Source organism: Rhamphochromis sp. 'chilingali', assembly GCF_963969265.1.
Source record: "Rhamphochromis sp. 'chilingali' genome assembly, chromosome: 1".
NCBI lineage: Eukaryota > Metazoa > Chordata > Actinopteri > Cichliformes > Cichlidae > Rhamphochromis > Rhamphochromis sp. 'chilingali'.
In genome coordinates, this window is record NC_137929.1 from 27,703,487 (window position 1) to 27,731,005 (window position 27,519).

At 43.4% G+C, this 27,519-nt stretch overlaps 1 protein-coding gene across 2 annotated transcripts; it reads left to right on the plus strand.

The window, feature by feature from the left end:
• Nucleotides 1–264: 264 nt before the first annotated feature.
• dhx15 (DEAH (Asp-Glu-Ala-His) box helicase 15) lies at nt 265–26,255 on the plus strand. Of its 2 annotated transcripts, none has more exons than XM_080874417.1 (14): nt 265–497; nt 2,162–2,468; nt 3,802–3,995; nt 4,319–4,478; nt 5,714–5,932; nt 9,232–9,399; nt 16,645–16,731; nt 17,163–17,312; nt 17,811–17,919; nt 22,139–22,330; nt 23,395–23,517; nt 23,614–23,804; nt 24,643–24,812; nt 25,626–26,255. In XM_080874417.1, exons 1-14 carry the CDS (start codon nt 487–489, stop codon nt 25,741–25,743), a joined length of 2,199 nt encoding a protein of 732 aa, XP_080730543.1. In that variant the 5' UTR covers nt 265–486; the 3' UTR covers nt 25,744–26,255. The 2 variants fall into 2 exon arrangements, with proteins under 2 accessions (XP_080730543.1, XP_080730542.1); XM_080874416.1 differs by lacking the exon at nt 265–497 and adding an exon at nt 504–661.
• Nucleotides 26,256–27,519: the final 1,264 nt, after the last annotated feature.

Genomic DNA, 27,519 nt, shown 5'->3' on the forward strand with positions numbered 1-27,519 from the left:
AGTAGATACAAATATGTAAATTTAAAGGTTAAAATACAGCCTTGAGTCCCCGCAGAGGCTTTAAGGGTCCCCACCAGTTTTACTCCCCAGAACAAATGTTTGCATTCTGATGTGTTCATATAGATTTTTTAAATGTATGCACATTAAAAATATTTCCAGATGATTTGATCTTTTGTTGACACAAAGCTCTGAACTGAAGGGGGCGAGCCTGAAGTAGTGCCCGTGTCTGTATGTGTGCGTATGATGTTGTTTGGCGGGCACATCATCCCGACTCTCCTCGAGAGAAGCAGCGGACCTCCTGCATCCTCCCCCACATCCCAAACCCGCTGCACTGTATCTGCGGGCACCGCGATAACCTTCATGGACCGCATTATGCGCACGAGTCAGTAAAGTCGGGACGATTTTGTTTGGGTTTTTTCTTTTTACAGCGTGCTTAGCGGGTCTCACAGTAAAATCGCGGCTTTCGAGTCATTTTTGTCAAGGATAATGATGATGAGGTAAGAGCTTCCGGTCGCCATTTTGCCGGTGTGTAACGGTTTGGGCAGAATCTGAATGGAATAATTAGCCGCTGTTTGGACTGATACCAGTGGGAGATGTCTAAGCGACATCGTTTAGATCTGGGTGACGATCATTCGTCGAGTAAAAAGAGGTCCTCCGATGGGTATGTGACGGTAGTCCTCATATTTTAGCGTTAAGCCGTTGTGCTGTTTTTAAACCTCTGCAGCCTGATTGTTGTTGCTCTGACGCTAACTAGCTATGCTAGCACGTATGCTAAACACGGTCAGCTAACAATTTAACTCCAGCAGGTAACAAAGTGTTCAGTTATTCTACTGATGGGGTCACATATGGAGGTGAAATCTAGCAATGGTTCTCCACCAAAGCACTTAGCACACAGTCGGTCAGCCATCGGCCTGGTCCTTTCTGCACGTGGCTAACGTCCCATGCTAACCGGTGCTAAGTGTTTCTTTAGTGCTAAGGTCAAAATTTTCGTCACACAAACTCAGCAGGTGATGTTGAGTTCTCGGCTGGTATGGCGTGCAGCGCTTAGTAAAAATCGCACAAGGAAAGTTTCTTATGAGTTGTACACGGGACACCATGCTGGCTGGGTCAGCGTACAAAAGAAGACCCCTGACAGTCGCTGTCATACCCCGGGCTGCTTTGGTACCTTGTCTGCAAGGGTCCGCAGTGTGGATAGGCACCTGCCGGGCCTGGAGCAAGTTGAGGAGGACTCTTGCAGATTCAGCCTCAGGGTCATTGCTGTGCATCTCCCATCGCGTTTGACCTTAGGCGACAGAGAAATAAAACAAACACACGGCAGGAGGCGTTGAGATAAAACAACCCGTTATGTGACCTATAAGAAGTTCAGTGCCATTACTAACGTAAATAAGTGTAAATGAACATGAAGGAGCTATGCGTGTATATTGCAGCACTCCCACAGTCAAGGACGTGAATGCTAAGAGATGCTTACTAGCACACACAAAAAGTCTTGCCACCCCCTCTTCTGACAGTCATGTTTGGCCTCGTTGTCAGTGAATCTCTAGAGTTGTGTAGAGCTGAGAAGTTTTTAGTAGTTAAAATTTAGTTGCATTTGTATTACATATTTGATTAAATTCGCAGCTGAGCGTTTAAGGCTGCCCTGCCATACTGGGCACCACCTTGTGTATCAGAGGTACTAATGTGTCACGTGTTATATAAGCACAGCATCTGATGCATCTGGCCTGTGTGTGTACCCAGCATCACTGTCTAATAATGTCTAGTTATGACACCTCAAAGCTTTTTGCAGCTGATGCGACAGTGTTTATGGTTCTCGTGTGATCTTAAGGCATTTAATATATCCTTTTGCAAAAGAAGCAAGAATACCGTGGACGATTAGTTTATCTGTCACCTTTGCATGCTACACTTGATTAGATTGCTTTTTGCAGTGGGTAAGCCACCGTGAATAAGAATGTGCAGTAACCTTTTCATGGGATTTTTTTTTTTTTTAAAGAAAAGCTCTTGACGTGGCCTAACATTTGAGCAATGTTTGTCCCGAGTTGGGCCTCTTGTGTCTAATTATGTGCGTATCTTTGTTTAATGATGTGTTGTTGTGTCGCAAAAAAATCTGTTGGTTCGTGTGGCAGTGCTTCATGAAATCTTAAACTCATGCATCTCGCCCTCACAGGCGCGACAGAGACCGTGACGAGAGATCGCGGGACCGCGATCGAGACCGTGACAAGGACAGAGATGTGAAGCCGTCCGGGGTGCCTACGAACCCAGCTGCAGGCATCGCCGGCTTCCTTAAGCAACCCGGTATACAGCAGCAGATCAACCCCTTCACTAACCTGCCCCACACGCCACGCTACTATGAGATCCTCAACAAGCGGCTGCAGCTTCCCGTGTGGGAGTACAGAGAGCGCTTCACTGAGATCCTGATGCGGAACCAGTCTTTTGTGCTGGTGGGAGAGACAGGCTCTGGAAAGACTACACAGGTAGAAAAGCAAAATATGCAGCAGTTTTATTTCTATAATTTTCCATTAGCCTCCTCCAATATATATATATATTTTTTAATCTTTTGATGAAACTGTGTCACATTAAATGAAAGCTAGAAATTCTGCGACTAAAATTGGTATAATTATATCTTTAAAAACAGGGTGGAATGAACAGATGATGCATTTTAAACAGTTCCGTTGCTGAGCTGATTCCCAGTTTGCGGTTGTTAAGTTTATTTTAAGTTCTTGAAAGAGCTGGGTTGTCTGTTTTTTATATTAACATGAGAGAAAATTAGAGTAAATCACTGGCTGAGCTGTGGCCTCCTCCTGAGGTGAATATAAAGTATCTTCCAAACACTTGTTAAAATGAAAACGTGTAATCTTGTCAGTGCTTTCTGCTTTGGCAATGGTATAAAATATGTGTTCCTCACAGTCACTGTGAATTTTAAAACCTAGCAGAAAAGCGGTCTCATATAGATGCAACCATAGTAAAGGACCACCAAAGTAAAAGTTGTTTTTAATGTGCGCTAAATGATTGTCATCTTATCACTTTAATAGTGATAAATCATTCAATTAAATCATTGTTAGTGGGTATGTGTGGACATGATTGTCCAGCTCAAGGTTGCAGAGGAAGTGGAGGCCATCACAACTGTCATAAGGCAGAAGGCAAGATGCATCCTGAACCGGTTGCCAGTCTGTCACAAATCCAACAGTTGAAGCTAACATGCATACCTTTGAACTGTGGGAGGAAGCTGGAGTACCCAGAGAACCCACACAGAAAGGCCTTGGCTGCCGTTTGAAGGAACCCTCTTGCTGTGAGGCTGCAGTACTAGCTGCTGTAACACTATAGCTCACTGCAGATCTTTTATTTGCAATGTACTCTGTGACTATTGAATGATTCTGCTGCGTCTTAAGTGAGTTTCTTGTCCTGCACATGAACTCCAGCATCTTATACTTGTGCGACAGCGGTCCTTGTTCTGCTTTGCAGCCTCGGCAAGCTTGATGTTGCGGATAGCAAGTCAGTTCCTGCTGAAGAAGACAGTGAACTGGGAGAGAATGGATGACTCTAAAAAATATCTTATGTAGCTCCTTTTGTTTTTAGCAGCATATCTGCAGTAAATGTTTTGACTTTAATCAGTAAAGGCTTTGCAGGACCCAGCAGGTTGTATTAATGAATGCAGTATTGCTCTCTGTGGTTTTAATCAGACATCTGCATTTGACCTTCACATCCAGCGCCCTGCTTTTATCTGACCTGCAGTCCTGCTCTTGTTTCTCGCACATCTATAAACACTCTTTGGTTCAAACAAAAGCCGACTTGTCCGCTGTGTTCCAGATCCCCCAGTGGTGCGTAGACATGGTCCGGTCATTGCCGGGACCAAAGAGAGCCGTAGCCTGCACCCAGCCCAGGAGGGTAGCGGCCATGAGCGTTGCCCAGAGGGTTGCAGATGAGATGGATGTCATGCTGGGCCAGGAGGTGGGCTACTCCATCAGGTTTGAGGACTGCAGCTCTGCCAAGACCGTCCTCAAGTAAGAAGGATGTTTTTCAAATCAAAGCCTACAGCTGTATTGAAGCTGATAATTGCAGAAAACTGGCAAGAATAACAATAGCAGTTTGCTGGTTGCAGTTTCATTCAGTAAATAAATAAGCTGTAATAAAGTAGTCAGGTATAATGTATTAACACAGTTCTGCCCAGAGCACTTTCAAAGGGGAGGATGTCCCTTTGGGATCCCCACTTGCTTCTATTTGAAGCAGGTTTTATTCAGATAATGCGGTTTTACGTAATGATAGAGGGTGAATATATGATCAGGCTTCACAAACCGTGTTTACTGCATGGATGCTGTTCTCCCAGGTACATGACAGATGGAATGCTGCTGCGGGAGGCCATGAACGATCCCCTGCTGGAGCGCTATGGTGTCATCATTTTGGACGAGGCCCACGAACGCACATTAGCTACAGACATCCTCATGGGGGTCCTCAAGGAGGTGGTCCGCCAGAGGCCTGACCTAAAGGTAAAAAAAACAGCTTTCAGAAATACACTCAGTTCACTCAATGTTTTTGTTCCTATTGCCTTAATTTCATCATTAGTTACTGCAGTGCTTTTGGGCAGCTGATACATTGATTTTAAGGAGCGAGCTTCCACATGTTCCGGTTTTATCTGTCAATCGTTGTTTTGCATTATTTGCAAAAATGTGTTCCTCTTACGGTTTCTAAAACGCTGCTGGAGACGTACATAATACTTGCCTAAGGATACATTCGCTCGCAGCCGGTGTTTATGTCCCTCTTCTGTCACTCGTCTCTTTTGTCACATTTGTTGACAGTGTCCTCATGCCTGACAGCTGTGTATCTGCTGAGGGAACGGGGGGAGGAAACAATCCTGTTAGCTTCAGAAATGCAGAAATGTGTTCTGCACTGCAGCAACGGTGGAGATTGCCTCTCAGAGACGTAGGGCTGTTTTTAAACCAGCTAACCAGTAGCAGAACAGCAAACGTGTCGGTGTGGATGGGAGCACAGAAGCAGGCAGGAGTTTTATAGGGTAGAGCGTGCCAGGCATAATTCTCATAAAGCAGATGGATAATGACTGGTTGTTTGTCAGCGTGGAATCAAAGGTTAGATTGTTGTTCGCAGACTGTTAAATGAGGTCTAGGTTATTGGGAATGATCATCCACCCACACCCCTCTATCTCCTTCATCCCTATCGCCTACCGAATTTGAAAGTTTAATTTGCCTTGATTAAGAGCAATTATGATGTCTCGCAGAGCGTAAAGCGAAATGCAGAAGACGCTGGCCCCTGAAAATGTTTGAGATTGAAAATGGGAGACGCGTTTCCCATCAGAATCCTAATGCACTCTATCTAATGGATCTGGAGAGAACATTGTGTATCCAACATCAGGAACAAGGACTGTCATAGCTCTGTGTAGGTCACTGACTTGGATTGTAATGCCAAGTACCACATTATAGACGCCATCTTGAGTTTGTGCTTCAACCTAAATTCACAGCGTTATCCATCCCGTCCTCATCTATCCTTTAATTGCTCACACGTGTGTCTACTTAATATATGTCCTCATCCTCCAATCATCATCAAGCTATTTAAAATGTTAAATGATTCCTCATTCGAGTGCTCGCTGCCATGGTGATGTACACTCTGCTGTCTTTACGTTTTCTTTAACCGCTTTCACGAGCACGTTGAGCCTCACAGACGCGTTAACACGTCGCTCTCTCGATTTCCCGTGTCCTTCTCGGTTCAGGTCATCGTCATGAGCGCCACACTCGACGCCGGTAAGTTCCAGGTGTACTTTGACAACTGCCCACTGCTAACCATCCCGGGACGCACGCACCCCGTGGAGATTTTCTACACACCGGAGCCAGAGCGGGACTATCTGGAGGCGGCCATCCGCACCGTGATCCAGATCCACATGTGTGAGGAGGATGAGGGGGACGCTTTGCTCTTCCTCACTGGACAAGAGGTAAACTGCCTTGCAGATTCTCCTGATGTTACTGGTGTCATGTTCTAAACAGTAGAACTGAGTTTATTAATTTCTAATTTTATGTCATATGGCCAATCCCAGCTTATTTATTTATTCATTTAGTTTTCAGACTAACAGTCCTAAACACAAATATGGTTAATCTGCTATGAAATAAAAGGTTTAAGCAGCTGGAACTCGTGACTGTGTGCTATCTGTGCTTCATAGAAATTGAAACCATTAAATCAATTTCATCTTTAAGTTAAGCATCTGCATATTAATTAATCATATTAATCTAATTACATAGATCAGTCGCTCGCATAAACAGTTTGGAGCGCACTCACACGCACACACAGGCGCGTACTCTCTGCACAGGAAATTAATAATTCTCAGATTGATAGATGCGTTTTTGGAAACCTCCAGGATTTGTACAGCGGCTGGAGGGAGGAGGAAAAAAGAAAACCAAAAAAAGAAAAGCGAGAAGTGACCCAGATTCTGCCCTTTCCACAAATCTCAAAAATTAAGTCATTTATTATTTTTTTTTCCCCTCCCTGCAAATGTTGTCCACTGATGTGTAATGGAGGGCAGGGTCCATGCCCAAAGTGATGAATTTGGTCACAGCTGGGTGAACACACACACACACACGCAGACACACACACACAGAAAAGCAGCAACAAATGTTTCAATCTCCTGATCACTAGACAGGAGAAGCCTGACAGATCCAGCAGCGGCCGTGCTGGTGTGAATATCCTCTCAGCATTTTGACAAAATGGTGCTGAGATCATGTGATTAGTGGTGGATGTAAAGGAGGATGTAAGTTTACAATGACGCGTCCCCATCTTTCCTGCAACGTACTAGTTTGGTTGTTGTGGGTTTCTCATTTCCATGGGACAGTGAGGTGTTTATTAGCAGTAATTATTTGTCAGTCGACACCTACTTGGCTGTTGTAGTACACCTACGTCGGTTTCATTTGTCAAAGCAGGATCAATATGCAGCTTGTTACAAACAGGATAAAGTCATTGGGGTGGCATGGTGTTTGAAGTGGTCTCCTTTGAGGAGCGCTAATTGATTTTTAGATTTAGTGGCATCCCAGCTGCTCCGATGAATGAGAAGAAAGGTCTGGGATATTGAGAGGCTGTGCTTTTTTTTTTTTTTTTTTTTTTTCTCCTTTGTTTTTTAAGTTTAGATGTAATTTGTTGATTTAAAGTCCAACCCCACACACACCCACACCCACACGCTGTGTCAAGCTAAGGTATTACTGACCGCACTCCCATGGTGAGTTCATTATCACCCTCCCCTAATTGGGTTAAAGAAGTTAATGTGTGTTAGGTCTGGCAGAGATGGTTGTTCAAAGGGTGCAGCAGCACGCCCCTCAAGCGCTTCTTAACCTCTTCAGTCTCCCAGCAACTTTGATGTAGACTAATGATTGGGAGGCAGATCCACAGCAAAGCCATAGACTCTTTTTATCTGACTGTTTAATTTATAACAGACGGAGAGGAAATGCACACAACTCCCATCCTCTCTCTTCCGCAGTTTATTTTTCTTCTCTGAGATATTTAGCTTCCATAAACAAATAGAACTGAAGCACCAACTCCAAACAAGAAAGTCGAAACTTATCACAGCTGTCGAGCAAAGATAAGTCCTAATATTTAAGCTTCCCCCTCAGCAGCTAACATCAAAACATGATTGGCGGCGGGGGTTGTTTGCTAGTCAAGAGGAGTTCCTAAATGTGTCGGTTATTAGCTTGGCTGTAGATTGTTGCTTCTGGGGTCACAGGGAGAGCTGGTGGACAGGTTCCCGACACTGGCCAAGTGCCCCTGTGTGTGTACAGACACACGCAGGGGGACACGAACACACATACTTTGTCTCCATGTCCCTAAGGGACTAGACAGCCAGCTTGCTTCCAGCACTTTGGCAAAGAGGTCCACTTTTTTTCCCCTCCATGGCAGCTGCTGCTTCCAGAGGCTTGATAGGCTATTAATACTGAGGCTAATTTTACCAATCCATTCAGATTTACCGTTTTCCACTTGTCACTGTGTTGATTAAGAAGCACATGGCCATCAGCGGGGTTTGACTTAATGCGATGAACAAGGGGACAAACAGAGCTAGTAACACATTCGCAGTCCAGAAGAAAAACAGGGAGGGAGGGGCTTCACAGTGGTCTTTTCTCATATCAAGGCGAGTGTGGCTTCACACGGCGGCTCCAAATGAAGTCAGTTTTAGTCACGCTTAAACTCAACAAAAGCACAGTATGTTTTAAAGGAGGATGAAAAATCCCCGAGAAGTTCAGAATGCATATTTTATTTACGGACTTGGGGATGAAAAGGGTGTGTAGAGACCTCTGATGTGGCCCATTTTTATCTCTGTGAGCGCCACTAGAATAAGTTTGGAATCAAAGGGCATGCTCGTCAGTGCCTCCGCTGCTGCATTGCTCCCATGGGCCTGCAGGTGGTGCAACAGCATCAGCAGTAAAGTGACACCCGTAGCACTAATAATACTGCGGCTTCATGAGATTAAACGATTGGTGTTAAAGGAAGTAAGAGAATGTTTCTCAACGGTGGGAGCTATTCAGAAATGTTCTTTGGGGCCATGCAAGAAACTTCTTAAAACTTTCAGAGATGTTAAAGACATGAAAGTATATCTGTGGGAAGAGTGATAGTGATAATCATATTCCAGGGCTCTGGAATATTTAAGCATATTTAGTAGATTTAAAATGATGTTGTCATATTCTTTGGAGAACAGGCCCTAACCCAGTGTTCACTATGGTGCTTTCCTCATTCCTAGTGCAACTCAGGCCTGCTGTCTGTCTGCCAGCCCACCGGCTCTGGAACGTTCAGCTTCACTAAACTGATCTGCCATGATTTGCCGCTGGTTATGCATCAGCGCTGTAGTCTCATATCACATTCCCCCTCTACAATACTGCACTGTGGAATAATGAACCCTGTTTGAGTCTGTCTGGCTCTGTGCGTGTGCCTTCAGAGCATGCGCGTCCATGTTTTCCATGATTGCTGCATTTGACAACAGAGCCACAGGGAGCTCAGCAAAGCATACTGCAGTCCAGGTTTAATTTCCTCCGTGAGATGGAGCGATAGTTAGAACAAATGTACTGTAGCAGGGAATCACGCTTTCCCCCGGCCGCCGCTGCCTCCTCCTCCTCCTCCTCTTGCCTTCCCTCTGTCATCCGGATTCACCACCATTGTTTATCCAGGTGTTGTTCGCATCCAGCTCAATTTATTTATTTCTTTTGGCGTTTGCATACACAAGCAGCACCTGGATTAATTGTCGTGCTCCCAATCTTTCAGGAAATCGACGAAGCCTGCAAGCGAATTAAGAGGGAGGTTGACGACCTGGGGCCCGAAGTCGGAGATATCAAAATCATCCCGCTGTACTCGACGCTGCCTCCACAGCAGCAGCAGAGGATCTTTGAGCCACCCCCGCCCAATAAACCAAATGGCGCCATTGGAAGAAAGGTATAGCTGCCCTGTTGCTATAAAAACACACAGAGGGGGAGGTAGAAACGGGGAGATGGGCGGGAGGGGTGGAGGCTAAGTGAAGAGAAATTGAGTGTGGTTGGTGTAGAAAGGCCAGATGGGGAATAAGGTGGGTAAAGTGAGAGAGCTGGAAGGAAGGAAGGGACTGAAACTTTTTTCCCTTTCTCAGCTTTAGCACAGAACTGACTCACACAACATATGCTGCTTTTGTCAGCATGCAATTCTCTGCTCTAAATTATAACTGGGGTATTACTCATGCCCTCCGAGCCTGAGGAAAGTACTGCATTCTCAGTCGTTTTTATCTTTCCTCTACATTTACACAGAGCCTGCTGGTACTGGGGGGAAAAAAAACAGGCCTCAGACCTCTGCTTTATAAAACCGTGTAAAAGATGCACTTTATATGGGATGACCGAAAACAGGACTCTTCTTGCCGTACACCGTACAATCTTCCTTCAGTCACTTGATCGCAGAGGAGTGGATGATCCTTCTATTGATACAGACACGAAAGAGTTCCTCTCTTTTGTGTGACAGTTTCTATTCACAGGGGCTCATAACCACAGCAGCAGCAGCAGCAGCACCACCTGCACCGTCACACTGTTGGCTAGGGATCTGACAGAATATCCGAATCTCATAGCTGCCAGCAAATGAGTAAACACTCATCCCAACATCTGATAGGGGACGGTGTTGATGAATGACTCATTGCTACAACCCCTCTAATTGAGGCAGATCAGGCTGACATATGAGCAGCGAAAATATTTATGGGCTGTCAAAGTTAAATATGTCACATTAAGCAGGTCGGCCATCAAGTTTGTATTTCTTATAGGCTTGTGTGGTATCTTTTTTTTTTCCCTAACTTACTGACATTTTGCCAGGGTTTATGGCATATGATGGTATTTATGTTTAATAATGAATAAAACCAAGAAAAAAACTGCCATTACACTCCGGCGAAGAGCAGTTTATTACATGACATGTTTCCTTACAAAAAAGAGAAACCTAAGAAATTGCAGATACATGTTTTCGTTACAAAAAGGACAGATTTTTAACTTTCCAACAATCCTCGAACTAACCAGGTGTGATATACGTTTCCTTCAGGAAAAACGACCACATATAAGCAATTTATTCAATGTGTCTCATTTAAAAAATGATCCTAAATTAAACTGCTGTAGATGATTTATAGAGGAGTGTGTAAAACACTTATTTGTAGCAGTTCTGAAAAAGAAAAATGGAAATGCATAACTGGTGGCCCGGTTATTATTTTTTCTTCCTGTGACTATGTTGTATACACTGATTCCAGTACTTTATAAATGTTTTAAAATCAACAAGAAATTAGAAAAAAAGTCCTTTAAATTCTTCATCTATATTGTTTTGTTTCTTATGGAGGCACAGGACTTTGGGGAATATAATACGTGAATGCCATACTATGTAACAGTGGTTACTATATACAGCTGGAGCACTGCATAGACACGTCCAGTGCAGGTTAATACTGTAGACACTATGACTTGTAGAAAGAAAGCTGCTAGTGCTAGCTCTGCAGCATTTAACAGCAGTGTTTTGTCACGTTTAGATGAGTTAGATTAGATTAGTAGCTAACTGCCTCTTTCCTTAGATACTTGTCAAACGGTCCTGTGACTCTGCTGCTGCAGGCACAGACAAAGTGGGCTGAATAGACACAATCCACCAGTGGTGTTGTCAAACTGGCATTTTAAAGAGTTACGCTCTTTAGCCACCTGTCTGTGGAGGGAAACAGTTGTAATTTCAACTGGCTCTTCACGAGCACATACTTCCTTCTTTTTGCTTTGTGTTTTTGTTCACTTCCAAACATCTGTGTTATTTTAACAGAAAGAGGAAAAGCTGTGATATTTATTTTAAACACTATCGAAAATCATACTGTTGGGATGTATAATACCCTGATGTACCAGCGCACTGCCCAAGCCTAACTTCCAGCAAGGCCCACACAGAGGTCCTCCCCTCGTGGTGTAGATCATACATTTGGGCACGAATCCCTCCTCCAATTACTGTCCTGAGCCTTGAAATTTCTTCAGGCTTTCTGTTTAAATGAGCTGCATGTGTACTGCAGAGGCTTAAGTGGCCCAGTATTGGATAAGATCTTTTTCATAAGTTCAGATATCATTGCCAGTATTTTCTTTTGCCGTTCAAGGGGATGTTGATGTGAAGTATGGCCAGTGTTGCTTAGGGGAAGCCTTTTAATATTACTTTGCTCTGGCAATGGCCCCCGTTTGGTTGCGGTTGTATATGGACATTTGTCTGATGTGCTAGAGCTCACCCCACTGGGACTGCACCACTTAAATAACAGTGATGTTGTTACCTTGCTCTTCTCTTGGTGGATAAATTTCGTCGATGTCTTCACGATACCCATGTGTTCAGTTCATACATGAAATAAAGTGAATTTGCTGGTCCTCACTGTTGAGCCGGCGAGCACTTTGAGCTTCAGAGCAGCAGTTTGTCCTTCCCCCCCACCCCCCATTTGTCACGTGCCTGTTGAATTGGTGGAGGTGGCATCTAAAGTTGCCACGCTTGAAGTAAATGTGCTTCTCCTCAGTGACTGACTGAGCGACTCATCAAGTGAAAAATGCAGAGATGTCATCTAAGCCAGCCCAAGAGAAAGTAGTGAAGAAGAATTAAGGTTCGCCACATCTGCCACTATGCATGCTAACGACTGCATTAGGCACCCCTCAATTAACATAAAGCACTAGCTCGTCATTGCTCTATTTCTCCAGGAAAGCCACTGATCTTCCATTCTGAGCAGTTTTATCATTTAAAATCAAGTCAGAAATTGAATAATTGCCAATAAAGACCATAATCTCGCTTTGCTTTCCAGCATCTCACAGATTGTCTCTAATAAGTGTGCTATGATGAGTGTTAGGATTGTTTTTTAGCATTGTCACGTTTGAAATATTTCCTCCAAATGTCACTTTTCTATTCTGTTTCAATGAGCTTTGAGTGTGGGTGCAGCGACTCTGCACGTTCTGCTTCCCTCGGTCAGGGGAAGGCTTTATTTGTCAACAAGCACGCGTTCCTCAGCAGGGGATGTGAAAGATGGCCCGAGTTAGCTATAGTACTTGCTCTCTTGCAGGTAATAACCCAGACATAACATGCAGAGATGATGTTCTAATGATATTACTGATGAAGAGGCCAGGGTTATCCAGTGCAGCAGCAGACTGGAAGGAGCAAGCCTGCGTTCAGTGTAATGGGCCTGGCCTGGATAATCCTTCAGAATCAATGCAGTCAATGAGGTCTCACCCATATGATCATGAAATGTGAGAGGGTGTCATGTGAGGCATCTGCTAGAGCAACTGACTGCATCCCAACACGCAGGAGGGTGGCAACCTTCACTAGGCTTTCTTTTTTTTTTTAACTGGACTTTGAAGCTTTCCATGCCTTTCATTGCTCGCTGAGATGTTGGCCGCTGACATATCTGTCCGATCGCCTGATCTCGTCCCTTTTTTTAGCCGGCTACTTTAATCCCAGACTGCTGCTGCGGGTAATTGGTCTCCCAGTCATGTGGCTGTTTTCAAACTTTAGGTCACCAACAGCCCTTCAAGCTATTACCTGTCGTTGGGATCGTTTTTAGGTACCTTGTGATTCTTTGCTTTGTAGTTCAGAGCCTGGGATTGTATTTTTTTATATATACCTAAAAGGAAAAGGTGTCCTTCTTTTACATTTACATAAAACCTGTCTCCAGTAGCTTAGAGACCTTTTAAGAAGACGTTTCCACTACATGCATTGACTCAAGTATGTTTCACTTTGTTTGTTTTCCACTGTGATAAAATGCAAGAAATGCCCAACGTAGTTAGCACAAGGAAAGGATGAGCCATTACTGACCTGGATGGGGTATTATTATTACGCTCTTTATTATGTGGTTATATTGTCTTGTTAACTATGCAGAATATTTTTCACTACACTTCTTGGCCGTATGCTACACCCTCCATTTCTTTGACTTCACGTGAACAGTTTTGTTCGGAGCCATTCTCACTCCAGCTGTCTGTAAACAGCCTTGTTACAGTTGACCTCTTACGAGCGTTTTCATCTCCATTCTGTGCCACGAGATGACCATACCCTTGTTTCTGTAGATCAGGGGTGTTCAATTAAAATTTAATGAGGTCTAGTTAGAGAACATTTCCTCACACAAAGCTCTGCAATATCATAAAGTATTAATATACAGTCAACAGTTGGCTGTCAAGTAAAAGGAAGTTAAATTCAGCATTATTTCAGTAATGTTTATTATTCATTTTCACAATAAAATAATAAATGTTCTTTTCTTATTTCAAGTAAAATAAGGTTTGTGTTCATAAATAAAAAAAAAAAAGCAGTTCAGGTTTCCCCTTCTTTTTTTTCATCAACTACATTTTCCATGTAAACTAAACTTAAAATCTATTTTCTCTCTGATTCCCAGACTTACTGCTCTTACAGCTTGTGTCTCCTCACTTAGTTTTCCTTTTTCACACGCGCTCTGAATAAATCTTTTAATTGGCTGAGAAGCATCATGCGGGATAAATTACAATGCACACACATTGATTACCTTGAAGAAAAAGGAAAAGGCGGCGCAGATTCAAAGTAATCTTACGGCAAATATGAGCAAAGTTGTGCAGAGTAAAATCGAAGCGGTAATAAATTAAGGTCTAGTCGTGGCTTTGGGTTCTTGAAGAATAGCATCTTGGTCTGGAGCGAGGCTCATCCCAAGTTTAAACTGAGCATTTAGAGCAGTCTGAAGGTTTGAGTCAGGGGGATTTTTATTAATATGAGCATACTCTATTGTAATGACATGAAAAGCCTTTTTCATTCTGTCTTCTTTGTTTCAAACCTCCGAAATTACCTGAAACTTTGATATTATTTTTGCAGACTTAGTTTCAGGAAGTTGTTTGCAAAGTGTGTGAGAAACACTGGGAATAAACATTTTAATCTTTGACAGTGGTTTTATATTACTACCACAGATTCGCAGCCTATTGCTGTGGCAGTAGGCCATGATTGTACTTTTAGCTTTTGAACCGTTTGGCCTGTTATTTATAAAGCCTCTAGTACTTTCATTTAAATCGAAATTAAAATAGCCAGGAACTCCTTGTATAAAAGCCAGCCATTTGGCAGATAGTGCCATGTGATCAGTTTCATACCAGCATTTGCCATCTCTCTATTTGCGGGCTTGAATGCTAAGGGGAATGTGGTTTCGACAGGTGAATTACTCGAGGTCAAGGGCTGAAAGAGGGAAAAAAGAAGCCCTCTCTGGCATTAATAACTAAATAGTCAGGCATTCTGTGGCTGAAGTAAAATCCTCGCTTAAAAGGTGGGATTTAAAAGTCTCCAAGGCTCACAGCTTGAAGACAGCTGAAGAGGCACAGCTACAAAGGAAGTGTGTCAAGTGTGCAAAATTGGTTCTGTGGACCTGTATCAGCAAAGACCACAGAGACCTGTTTGGTTTTGTGCTTGGCATTTTATTATGAAGACTAACCAAGAAGCGCGGACAGCTACCACCAAATTGCTCCTCAGGTCAGCCTGCAGCTTGTTCCTGACCTGGTAAATGTTGAGCTGGCCAGAAGGCGGGGGCTAAGTGTGGAGGCATCTTTATTTTATTTTTTTCACCCCAGAAACCCTCAAATTTTAAACTGGCAGCTGCCAGCAGAGTGGGCTGTGACACTGCCCCCACCGCCTTGATGAGTTAAAAAGGTTTCTGTGTCCGGTCAGTTTCCAGCGTTATATAAGCAGAACTGAGCCTGGCAGCGGTCAAGGTTTGCGTGAGTGTAGCTGTAGATCTGCCTGCCTGCTACTTTCCCTCTGTTTGTGTTTATGCTGACAGTGAGAGACCCATAGTTTCATGTGACTCATTCAATGCACATCTTTTTTATTTGCTTCGATTCAGCTGTCATTTGTCATTGACATCTTTGCTGTTTGGGATCATTCATCATCTCATAAACCAAGCAGCTAATTTTCACTTATATTCTTATTTCCTTTCCCGTTTTTTCTCTTCCTTAAACTATTTTTAATCCATCAGCTCATAACTCCTGAATGCCTGGAATGAAAATAATTCTGCAGATTTATTCAGTTGCTTTTTTTATTAAGCGATATAAGTAACTACTATTTTCTTACAGCTCTTGCAATGATCGGGGATAACATTATGACTGCAGTGAATAACCCTGATTATCTCTTCATCGTGGCACCTGTTAGTGGGTGGGATATATCAGGGAGGAAGTGAATATTTTGTGCTCAAAGTTGATGTTTGAAGCAGGAATAATGGGCACGTGTGTGGCTTTGATGGGAGACTAACACAATGTTAGGCAGTTGGTTATAATGGTACGCCTGATTGGTGTACATATATTGTGTAGCAAAACTTTGATTGACACAGTCTTCCAGAATATTTAGAACTAAATTAAATGTGAGATATTTTCAGTGTTATTTGCCTCTGGTTGTGTTGCAAGTGTGGCTTTGAAGGAGCCGGCATTGCAGCGTTGAGGGGTAAGTTGGCATGTCTGCAGACAGCGGTGTCGCACATATCAAGAGACGCGTTTTCGGTTCACATGAGAGATTTGCAGCAGCCCTCAATTAGAGGGGAGGAAAAAGATGTTTTTGATGAAAGTGCTAACCACTGTTGCACACCAGGTTTTAAAAAGCAGGCCACCTAACAGAACCCATTAAATTAAGACTGCTCTGTGGGTTTGAAAAGCTTTCCAAAAGAGGGAAGCTGACATCCCAACAAACCCAGCGACATGCCGGAGATAGAGACTCCAGCCACACACACACACGTGTGCACACAAAACTCGAGTAATTTTTATTCGATGAGACACCGAGCACCAAGCCAGCACTGTGCACAAATCTGTTGATAGCACTAGATTGCAGAAACTGTTGTGGTGTCGCTTTGTTGGGCTCGCTCGGCAGCCTGCAAACATTGATCTCTGCAGACTCGTTGAGCTGGCTCACATCAGAGCAGACGCTGATATCCACGTTTGTTTTTCTCTCTAATGTTTAAGGATCACTGATTTCTCAGCACTTTGTATGAGGTTATCTGAACCTTTCTTACCAGAGGAACTTCTTTCTGATAGGTATAATGATGTTTTTGTATTTATGCTATGTTTTTTATGCATCTTAATGGTTTGCTCAAACTATTTTCATGCAGTTTTATGTATCAAATTGTAGCAGACCAGTCTCGGGTCTCATCAGTCCCTTCAAAGTCCCCGGGCGGATCATTTCTTAACTCGCGTCTTCTCGTTTTCACAGGTCGTCGTGTCAACAAACATCGCCGAGACGTCCCTGACCATCGATGGGGTGGTGTTTGTAATTGATCCCGGATTTGCCAAGCAAAAGGTTAGCTTCCCTTTTCTCCCTGCCACCATCCCCCCCCCCCCCCCCCCCCCCCCCACCCACATCTTCTCCCACCACTCTTTATCTGCCGCGATCATCTGCTTCTGTTGCCTGAGAATCCCCAGATAAACACAGCAGTGCACACCTGACAGCAGCAAAGATGGAAAAGCCTGTTATTTATTCCTCTGACATTTCACCAGCCTAGAGCCAAGTCATACACATGGCACAAAAAGAGATTATATATGCTCCAAGGTGGATTGTGCGCGCGTGTGTATTGTACGTCTTCTTTTTGTTTGCTGCTTGTATATATAGTAGATTGTAGGTGGGTTTAAAAAAAATGAATAAAAAATACTAGCTTTTTTTTTTTTTTTTTTTTTACTCTACCCTAGTTTTTATTCAGATGAAATGACTCATTGACCTCGTTTCCCTCTCAGGTGTATAACCCACGAATCCGAGTGGAATCCCTTTTGGTCACAGCCATCAGCAAGGCCTCAGCCCAGCAGAGGGCAGGCCGTGCCGGACGTACACGCCCGGGAAAGTGTTTCCGGCTTTACACAGAGAAAGCTTACAAGACAGAAATGCAGGTAAGAAGCAAAGCAGTTTGAAAACCATTAAAATTGTACAAGTTGTAAACACATGATTGATTCTCATATCTCACATTCTGCAGTGCCACAAGCACTTTGTATTCCCCCAGAGCAGCCTTCTAGCTGGAAAAGCTTTCTATTATGCAATATTTGCTCTTAGAACTCCTCGATTCCCAGTTCAAGCGAATTATCATTCCAGGAGCCCGGTGCTAAAACGCACCTTTTTTCCACCCTTCCTCATAACCCCCGTTAATGACACGGCCACCTTGTGACAAATGGACCCGTGGGGGCCCAGTTCTCCACTTTAACAAGCTAATTCTTTCACATCACGCCGAGTGGCAAAGGGAATTTTTTTAAACAAGTTAAATAGCCCTTTGAATGCCCCCGGTCTCTGTTCAAGTTGACATATGAGTGATGCATGAGTAGATAATAAGCAGGCCTGACGAATTCATTTTGAATTGTTCCTCGGGCTTCTTTTGTACCTCTTTACTGGCACAGGACAACACGTATCCAGAAATCCTGAGGTCTAATCTGGGCTCTGTGGTGCTGCAGCTCAAGAAACTGGGCATTGATGACCTGGTGCATTTCGACTTCATGGACCCACCAGGTTAGTGTAACACAAATGTTACTCTAAAACCTCCGGGTATGATCGGCTTCATATTGGATCCAAAACAAATATCGGAACCATTCCTGAACGCAAACGGATACATCACTTATGCTTCTGCTTTTTAAAACAATTCCAACACCATGTTATTTTTTTCTTAAGTAGCTTTGCATGATTAAAGTTTGAAATGATCCTTGTTTATCTCACGGTGGGCTATGTCCATCCACAGTCTGAAACAAGCAGTTTCAGCTCCCCTTTAAGCCTACCTCCTTCTGTTTGCATGGTTTAGCACAATAGCTCTTCTTTATTGTTCGATTTCATGTAGATTTATATTACTTTGCAGCTGACAGCGACCACAGGTGTCAGTTAACCAAAGAATCAAAGAATATTGAGATCTTGAATTTGATTAGCGCTCTCTGAATCAGGATGAATACACTTACAAACTGTTATGAAATCGAGCAACATTTAGTCGAGCTGCAGTTGCTTTGATGTACGATATCAAATCTGGGTTGGCAGCGTCACTTGGGAAAAACAACAAAGCAAAGAAGGGATCTTGGCAGACATCAAATAAAACATAGTGAATGTTTGGAGATCTGAGGATATGTGTTGTGATAGACATGGACTACACACTAGTATCTTGCAGTTTTTATGAGGAATCCGCTCTAAATTTCTATTATTGCTGTTCAGACTGAGAAATGACTGATGTGTGCAGTTAGTATTCTGGCTGAACACTTAGTTTATGCACCGCCTGTCACTGTTGCTTGAATTATATCCGAATCCTGCTCGATCTGTGCCAAAACACAGACCTCTTCTCCCTCGAGGTGCTAAGTTATGGCATTCACCAGGAGAGAGAGAGAGAGAGAGAGAGTGAGAGTGTGTGTGTGTGTGTGTGTGTGTGTGTGTGTGTGTGTGTGTGTGTGTTCCCACGTCTTCTGGAGGAGACCACCCCTCCTTTCCCTATCCTTAACCACCTCCTCTTCCCTCCACCCTTTTTCTCACCATAATATAGTTTTCATCTCACCTCTGAGATTAAACCCATCTCTCCCCGTCCACTGTGGCAAACGCCATTTTGAGAATGAAATTGGTTACATCAATAGCAGTGCTATCACCTTGGCTATTGCCTTCCCTTTATATTCCTCCAGAGAAACGTGACTGACCTCCACCACCACCACTCCCACGTTTCTCGCAAAAACGCAAGGGTATACATCAACATACGAGGACCGGCCGAGTCTAACCGGGAACAGTCGGGCAAAAGAGAGGGGGGAGGATCACCTTTTTATTGATTTGAGCCACTCTCTGCAGAAGGTTTCTCCTAAATAGCTCCTGAGCAGGCTGGAAGCTGCAGCTAGTTGGGTGCAACAAATGAAGTCTGCTTTAAGTCTGAGGAGTTCCCAGAGAGGGTTTTATAACGGCTATTTACAGCGGATCAATTGTGATATGCCGTGTCAGAGGCCTGCCTCGGAGAAAATACAGGTCAGTGTAGTGTCTCTGGGCAGTCGGGAAATACAGTGAGACAATAGTCTCGTGATAGAATGTTTTTTTTCTTTGTTTTTTTGGCCATTGAACCCCTTTAATCATGTTTTTGGCTTAAAGGTGTTCGTTTCAAATTGGCAACTTTCTGAGGCAACTGTAATTATTGTTCGGATACAAGGTCGACATACATTTTTTATTATTTCCACGCATATTGGATTTGAGTCCAGGCCTTTTCCCCAGTGATGATCAGCCTCCAAACCCAAAGTAGTTTTTTGTGTTTGCTTGTCTGTAATGTGAATTGGAACCTTAATCCTCCCCCCTTACCGTGAAATGCTCAAGTACGTAGGTTATTTCTTCCTTTGTCCACCCCGCTTCCTGCTCGCTAAACACAGGAGCGACAGTGCGAGCCAGACAACCAAATGGAAAATCCAAAAAGAAATCAGTAGCGATTTACACAAGGACTTGGCTGGGTGGGATTCATTTTCCTCGTGACATTTCCAAAGAAGTACCTTTCAAAGCCAATGTGGTTTAATGTACCTTTAGCCTTTCGCCTCATTGATTTGGCCCTTGGTTAATATATCGGATTCTTGTGTGTTGAGACAGTCAATACTTACTTTCTGATGAGTCGCGTTGGGTATAGATTGAATTTCCACTCGGGTTCTTAACGCTAGCGGTACTTGGAAATCAGATTTTCACCTTTTGTGCAGGCCCACACAAGCTACTGTTGTTGCTAAGTAATGTGACCGGCACTCACTTTGTGTATAGAAAGGAAAAAAAGTAGCGTTGATGCCCCAAATCAATATTTGTTAATCATAAAAAAACACCTCCCTGCTTTTTGAAATTGAATTTTTTTTTTGGGGGGTGGGGGAAAGCACTTGAGAGAAACGAAAGAGAGCGAGCGCCGCAGCCCGCGCTTGAGCTAATTTTCAGTTAACATGCAACTGGTCATTAGGCTTCAGCTCTCGGGAGCCAAAGGTCAATAATTGCATCTGGAGGAAAAATCTTTTAACCAAACAGTGGAAGCCTTTTGTGTTGAAGCATTAAGTAGAAAGTTCCCCTGTAATTGCATTAGTTGTTTAGGATTGCCTGAGCGGAGGATGAAAAATGAGCTCTGCCATGATTACGTCTGGTGTAATTCTGGCCGTCACATAGTGAAACTTCAGAGCGCAGCAGGTGATGGAAACGCTACCTTTTCTTCCTTTTCTTTGGGTTTTTAACTTCTTTTAATGTGCTGGTTGATCTAATTTATGACTGATTCCATGGACTGTGCTTCTCTTTTCCAGGTCTTAGTAAGTCCTTGAATAAGGAAATCGCTTTTAGTCAGTACATTTTAACTCGTGACCCAGCTGTTTCCCCACATTTAAAGAGTGAAGTTTTGAAATGCAGTAGCTTGATTGTGATTGATTTTCTTTATGTACTACTTAAATTAACAGCTGTAAATTTAATCTGACCGTGAAGACACAAACAGGAAACCCTAGCGTGTCGGACTGCTCCTCAATTGCTCTGAATATTTTCGTCCAGTTGGCATTGATTAAGTAGATTAATTTATTAGGTGTGCAAATCAAAATAGGATGTTAATTAATATTGTTTGCTATAATCGAATCTGCAGATTAGGCGCTTTCTGCCAGGCCATTGCCAAGTGGATTTTATTTTACTTGTTTTTATATTCTAGATTTGCATTAGTTAATGCATCATTTCAGACTAATGTTACCAGCAACTATTTTTACAAATAAAAAAATGTTGCTGCAGATTTTTCAGCTGTGCATTCATAATGTGAATCTCCTGTTCCACCAACATCCCAAAGGTGCTCTAGTGGATTTCGATCAGGTGTCTGTGGAGGCCAATCATGGCTGTCGTATTTAAGAAACCTGTTTGTATGATTTTAGCTTTGTGACATGGTTTGTTATCCTGCTTGAAGTATACCTACAGTGTTCATCATCTTACATTGCTCAAGCAGGATGGAGCTGTGCTTTCATTGTCGATCCCAAACTCTGAGCCTGCCATCTGAATGTTGGAGCAGAAATTAAAGCTCATGAGAGCAGACAATCTTCTGTTGCTCAGTTTTCATAAGCCTGTGTACTGTAGCGCCTGTTTCCTTTCCTAGCTGAGAGGAGTGGGGCCCAGACTTCTGCGGCTGCAGCCCATCTCCTTTGCGTTTTGCGTGTTCAGAGATGCTCTTCTGCACCTTTTTTCTCTTGTTATGTTGTTTCATTTAAAGTTCAGTGGTCCATCTTTACCAAGTGTATGTTTCTATGTGCCTAAGTGCATCAAGTTGCTGCCATGAGATTGTCTGATTAAATCAGACAATCTGTGGCCGCCACACTTTTGCAGTCAGTGAAATAGCAGCAGTACATTAATAAAATTAATGAAACCTTCACACACTCCTCCTCCCTGTTGCAGCTCCAGGATCAAATGACTTCTCTTGGCAGGAACCGTGTCTCAGATGTTTTAGCTCACTGTCATATGAAACCCACAAAGCTGCGACTAGCACATTTAGCACATTTAGCTAAATTAGCTAAACGGTTAACTTGACCTCTTATCTCACTTCTAAATGTGAGCATGGAGTACGGCAGTATTAATCAATTCTGACATAATTGTGTGTGAATGAGTCCCAAACTGTCCTCCTCAAGTGTTGCTGCAATGAAAGAATGACAGTTCTGCAAATTGTCTGTTTCAGCCATCTGTGTGTGTTTTGCCCATGGGCTTGGAGCATTTTAATGGCCCATCTCTCCCGCTCTGTCTCCTCCAGCTCCAGAGACCCTGATGCGAGCCCTGGAGTTGCTGAACTACCTGGCAGCGCTCAACGACGACGGTGACCTGACCGAGCTGGGCTCCATGATGGCAGAGTTCCCCCTGGACCCGCAGCTGGCCAAGATGGTCATCGCCAGCTGTGAATTCAACTGTTCCAATGAGATCCTCTCCATCACTGCCATGTTGTCAGGTAATGCTCAGGGCTGGCCCCGCTGCTTGGGTCTGATCTGCTACTCTTTCCATTTCCTGTGCTCATTGGCCATTCCTCCCAAATGACCAGTGAGCTGTAAGGAAATTTACAGAGCAGCTTCTTTATCTTCTAAGAGCCCTTTATTCATTCTTTGACCCTTCTTGTTGGTTTAGTAGTGGTGACACAAGGATTTAAATGGGTCTATTTGATGCATACCAAAGCCCTGACTGGTTTCAGGTTTTGTGTGCGGTTATTAAAATATCAGCAGTCCAGAAGTTGAGGTCTCCTTAGTATTGGCGTAATGTGTACCTACTGAACTTCAGTACAGGAAAAGCAGTTGATAAAGTCAATGGTGTCAGCTGTTATTTGCGAGGAAGGGGAGGGGGGAAAAAAAACTACATGTCTGTACAAAATGTATAGGTGTAGCTGGAGCAGCACCAGCATGCTACAGCAGTAATTGCACTTTGGGCTTGCCAAAGCAGAATGCTGCTCATTGAGATGAATCTTGACGCCTTTGAAGGGAGCGTGAGGGTCTTTGAGAGCGGGGAAATGGATTTAACTAGGTGCTCGGACGTGGTGCGCACTTAAAGCAGGTGTTTCAGGATGGCAGGTTTTTGCTGAGTTCATTAAAGTAAGCAGCAAAAGTACACCTGAGAGCGGTGCCGCCACAGCAACCAACCATGAGGCTCAATAAACACAGCTTTTACCCATTAAAGCTACAATCAAGCAGGTTTGGCGTTAAGCAATTCAGAGCGAGTTCGTGCAGGGGGAGAGGGCAGAACAAAGAGTCCGGGGGAAGTCCACATCACTGTCAGGTGTAGGGTGGGAGGAACTGTTTTGACTGGCTGTAGCCAGAGTGTAGCAGATCAGGACAGAGAAACCCATCCTCCTTCCCTTCTCTTTGGACCCTCCTTTCCTTTTTCCACCGTAATCACTTGGCAATGCAGTGTGCCCTGTGAAGTGCTCTGTGCCTCTCTTGAGCTGAGGCCTTGTTCCTCTCTGTGGGATTTGCTTAACTTATCCCTATGGGCGGCTGTGTTGGGGCCTATACCAACCTTGTTTAGTCCCACAGTGCTTTGTGCGACCCACGGAGGCCAAGAAGGTGGCTGACGAGGCCAAGATGCGCTTCGCCCACATCGACGGAGACCACCTAACGTTGCTCAACGTCTACCATGCCTTTAAACAGAGTGAGCGGCCTGTTTCCCCACACGTTTCACTGATTAGATTCATTTTTTTCCTTTTTTAAATGCTCCTTAACCCTAAGTTGCTCTCTTCCCACACAGACCACGAGTCCACTCAGTGGTGCTATGACAACTTTGTCAACTACCGCTCGCTGATGTCAGCAGATAACGTACGGCAGCAGCTGTCCAGGATCATGGACCGCTTCAGCCTACCGCGAAGGAGCACTGAGTTCAGCAGCAGAGACTACTACATCAACATCCGCCGAGCACTGGTCACGGGCTTTTTCATGCAGGTCAGTGTGAATCTGGGACTTTTTTGTTTCTTAAGTTTTGTAAGGTTCGATGTGCTGTTTAGTCTCTCATCGTGTTGCCAGTGTCATTATTTTGCTTTCCTTTATTTATTTATTTGTTGTTGTTGTTTTGTGACATTTCATATTTGAGCAAACGCTGTCTGTATACAGCTCCTCTGCTAATCTGATGCTCATTGAAGTATTTTTGTGCCAAACATTTGTACAAACTGCAAATGCAGCCGAGAGCTGCCTGTTTTTCTTCTTCTTCTCCTTCTTCTTCTTCTACCCCAAGCAAACACACGCGCACTCGTGCACACGCACCAGCGAGCTGCTTGTTTTAAGCACATAACAAGAAATGAAATCAATTTGTTTCTCGCTCAGGAAAACAAATGGCAGTTTTGCAAAAAGCCATTTTCAGGGCTACCTGAAACAAGCAACCTGACAAGTTGAATTATGGCGTTAATATTTAAATATTTGTCAACATTAACCTTTATCTCGGAGACAAATTTGCAGCTCGTGTCCAGGCGTTCGCACTGTTTGAGATCATGTCTTTGTTTGGAAAGGCCTTTATTGAGACTGATTGCCTTGGTTAATCACAGCCGCCAATGCAGCTCGACCACAGCACACACAAAAAAACCTCACTCACTACGAATTAGCCTCAAATGTCTTGCTACTTTTTTTTTAATCAAAGCATTAATAATTTACTTCTTAGATTGTAATGGGACTGCATGATTAACACACACGCACACACACACACCAGTAAAAGATGTGTGTGTGTGTGTACTTGTTTTGACTTTTTCTGGATTTCATGGGGTTTTCCGTCTTGCTGCGGTTTGAACAGATTGCTCACCTGGAGCGCACAGGCCACTACCTGACCGTGAAGGACAACCAAGTCGTACAGCTGCACCCCTCCACCGTGCTGGACCACAAACCGGAGTGGGTGCTTTACAACGAGTTTGTGCTCACCACCAAGAATTACATCCGCACATGCACAGACATCAAACCCGAGTGGTGAGTTTCAGCAGTTTCATTCTGAGTAAGGGGCACTTTAATTTATCAACCTGCACTACCTTTGTGCATTTCTGCCTCAAATGAGTGGTGCTGGTGCACGATAAACTACTGGTCACAAACATATCCCAATTGTGGCCTGCTTCTCAAAGGCAAATTGTGTCCGCCATAAACATCACAATTCCTGCCAGTAACATTGGTGCACTTTAAATGTTTACCAAGACTCTTCACCAGCACAGGCAATCACGTTGATGGTTATGAGGAACTAACGTTGTGCGTAAAAATGACCCTGCTACACGTGAAAGTCTTTAAATGTTTTTAATTCTCAAGTTTTCATTTCAGCTATGAGTCACTGCAGCACACAGCCACTATCGGTTAATCTAGCAATTATTTTCACAATCAGCTAATTGTTTGCTCCATAAAAATGTTATCAAATGATAAAAAAAAAGGCCTCCTATCACACATTCCCAAAGCTAATTGTGATATCTTGTTCTTTGCGACCAGCTGGAGCCACTGAAATGTTGTGATTTTTATGGTTATAAAAAGGCTGACAAAAGCAATTATGACAAGGATCTAATAAAAATAAGATTGCAGTCATACCAGCGTCGACTTATGAGCATCGTTGCGCTAGCAGCAAAACCGCAACAAACCTCGTATGCACGTTTCCCTCCTCCCCCTGTGACCTCGTCCAATTAAGGATGAAATTGTCGAACCCGCACCAGTAGTCGGAGTGTGAATATGGAAGAACGACACTCTCCCACAAGTAAACACCGAAGACAATTTTTGTGACTAATGTTTACTTGCTTTCTTTTCTAGGCTGGTGAAAATTGCCCCGCAGTACTACGAGATGAGTAACTTCCCCCAGTGTGAAGCTAAGAGACAGTTGGAGCGTATCATTGCAAAACTCTCATCCAAGGAATACACTCAGTACTAAGAAGGTTTGCATGTGCCGCTGCAGGAGCCGCGTCCTCGCCCGCCTGTACAAAATGAAGACGCTCTTTAGGTTTTCTGTATATTTTATTTGTTTTATTTTCATCGTTCTGAACTCTATTTTTGCTCCTGTGTATTGAATGCGTAATGGTTTTAAAATCAATGATGAATTGACCTTCGACGGCCACTTTGTTTTCTTTAAGCCAACATGGTTAGAGCACTACAAGAAAAAAGGACTACAGATGATGAATGGTTATCAGGAGTTTAGTCATTAGTCATTTACACCTGAAGCATGTTGTTTCATGTGAATTTCAACATTCCTCTTAAAAAAAAACACCCAAAATAACAAATCCCACCTTGGGATTCTTGGCTGTTGTTTTGCTTTGTTATGATGATCAAATGTAATTTATACTGCATTTTGATGCAGGTGAAATGTAATGTTCTCTTGTCATGGAGATAATTTCCTGTCACATTTCCTGTCATCTGTTCAACTTAATAAAATGGCTTTTGTAATAAGATGTTTCTTCCTCTGTCTGCGTTAAAATAACAGGATAATCTGTACATAAACTTTCTGTCTTCACCCTCACGTGCGCACATGTCCTGACTTGCCAAATCCAGCTAGTTTCCCGGCTCTTGAGGGAAGTTAAATCTTCTTACTCGGATATTGATAGCTTCAGAAACAGTTGGGGAGAGGGGGATGTTAATTGCAAATGTTTCGGAGCAAGATCAGTGTGAAATCCCTGCTGCGCTGGAGCCTGTTCTGGCTGTACTGCTTTGTGTCACTGCCTCTCTAATGTTGAAGGTAAACCTTGCGGTTGGGAGAAGTGTGCCTTGCTAGATTAAACTTAGAAACTAGAAGTGATTCCTTATAAACGAAGTTGGTTGAGCTCTGACAAACTTTCTTGAGAAGCTTTTCCCCTCTCATTCTGTGGGTCAGCAGCTTAGTCTAGACAAGCTCTGTGTGGCTGGCGATGCATGAATACCATGAGGAGTATGAACAGCAGGACTCTTGAACAAGACTAAAGGGGAAAAAGATTCTGCTGTACCACCCTTGATGCCTCATCATCACAGCTTTGCAGGTGGCAGTTTAGTGCACAACAAGTTTCTGTCCTTTTAACATATAATCAAAGTGCTGTCTGACCTGGAGAGTGAAAGCACGTAGCTCCTCGTTTTACCCTTTAATCTATAAACTGGCTTCCAGTGAAGCACTCCCAAATTATATTGGGAGTGCTTGTGTATATTTTAATCCGAAAGATATTTCAAATGTCACTTAAGTCAGCTTCACTGGCTCAGTAGTGCAGTGGTATACACATACACTTAACAGACAATTTAATCCAGGGAGGGGATACACGATCTTGGGAAGGGCATCTGGTGTAAAAACCTGCCAAATCAAATATGTGGCGCCACCTGCTGTGATGGTCCCTTGTGAATAAGGGAGTAACCAGAACTAGCTTACTTAGGTTAGCTTAATATAGCCTGCCACAGAGAGCATGTAAGAGATGGATGGATTTTAACATCGTAGCTGTCACTGTCTTTATTTACTTGATATGGTGTGTGTGGACTCTTACTTGGTCACACTATAATCTTGGTTACCGAGCTGCATCCATAGATAGATAACTTTAACCAGGGAAGAAAGAATTGCACGTGGTGGCCTGCAAACACATTATAAATGATGTAATATGAAATGTGTGTAGAAGTGTGTACATATGAATACATAAATCTAAAATCCCACAGTTACACGAGTCAAGAACAAGCAGACGTGTTAAGAAACACTGTTTGT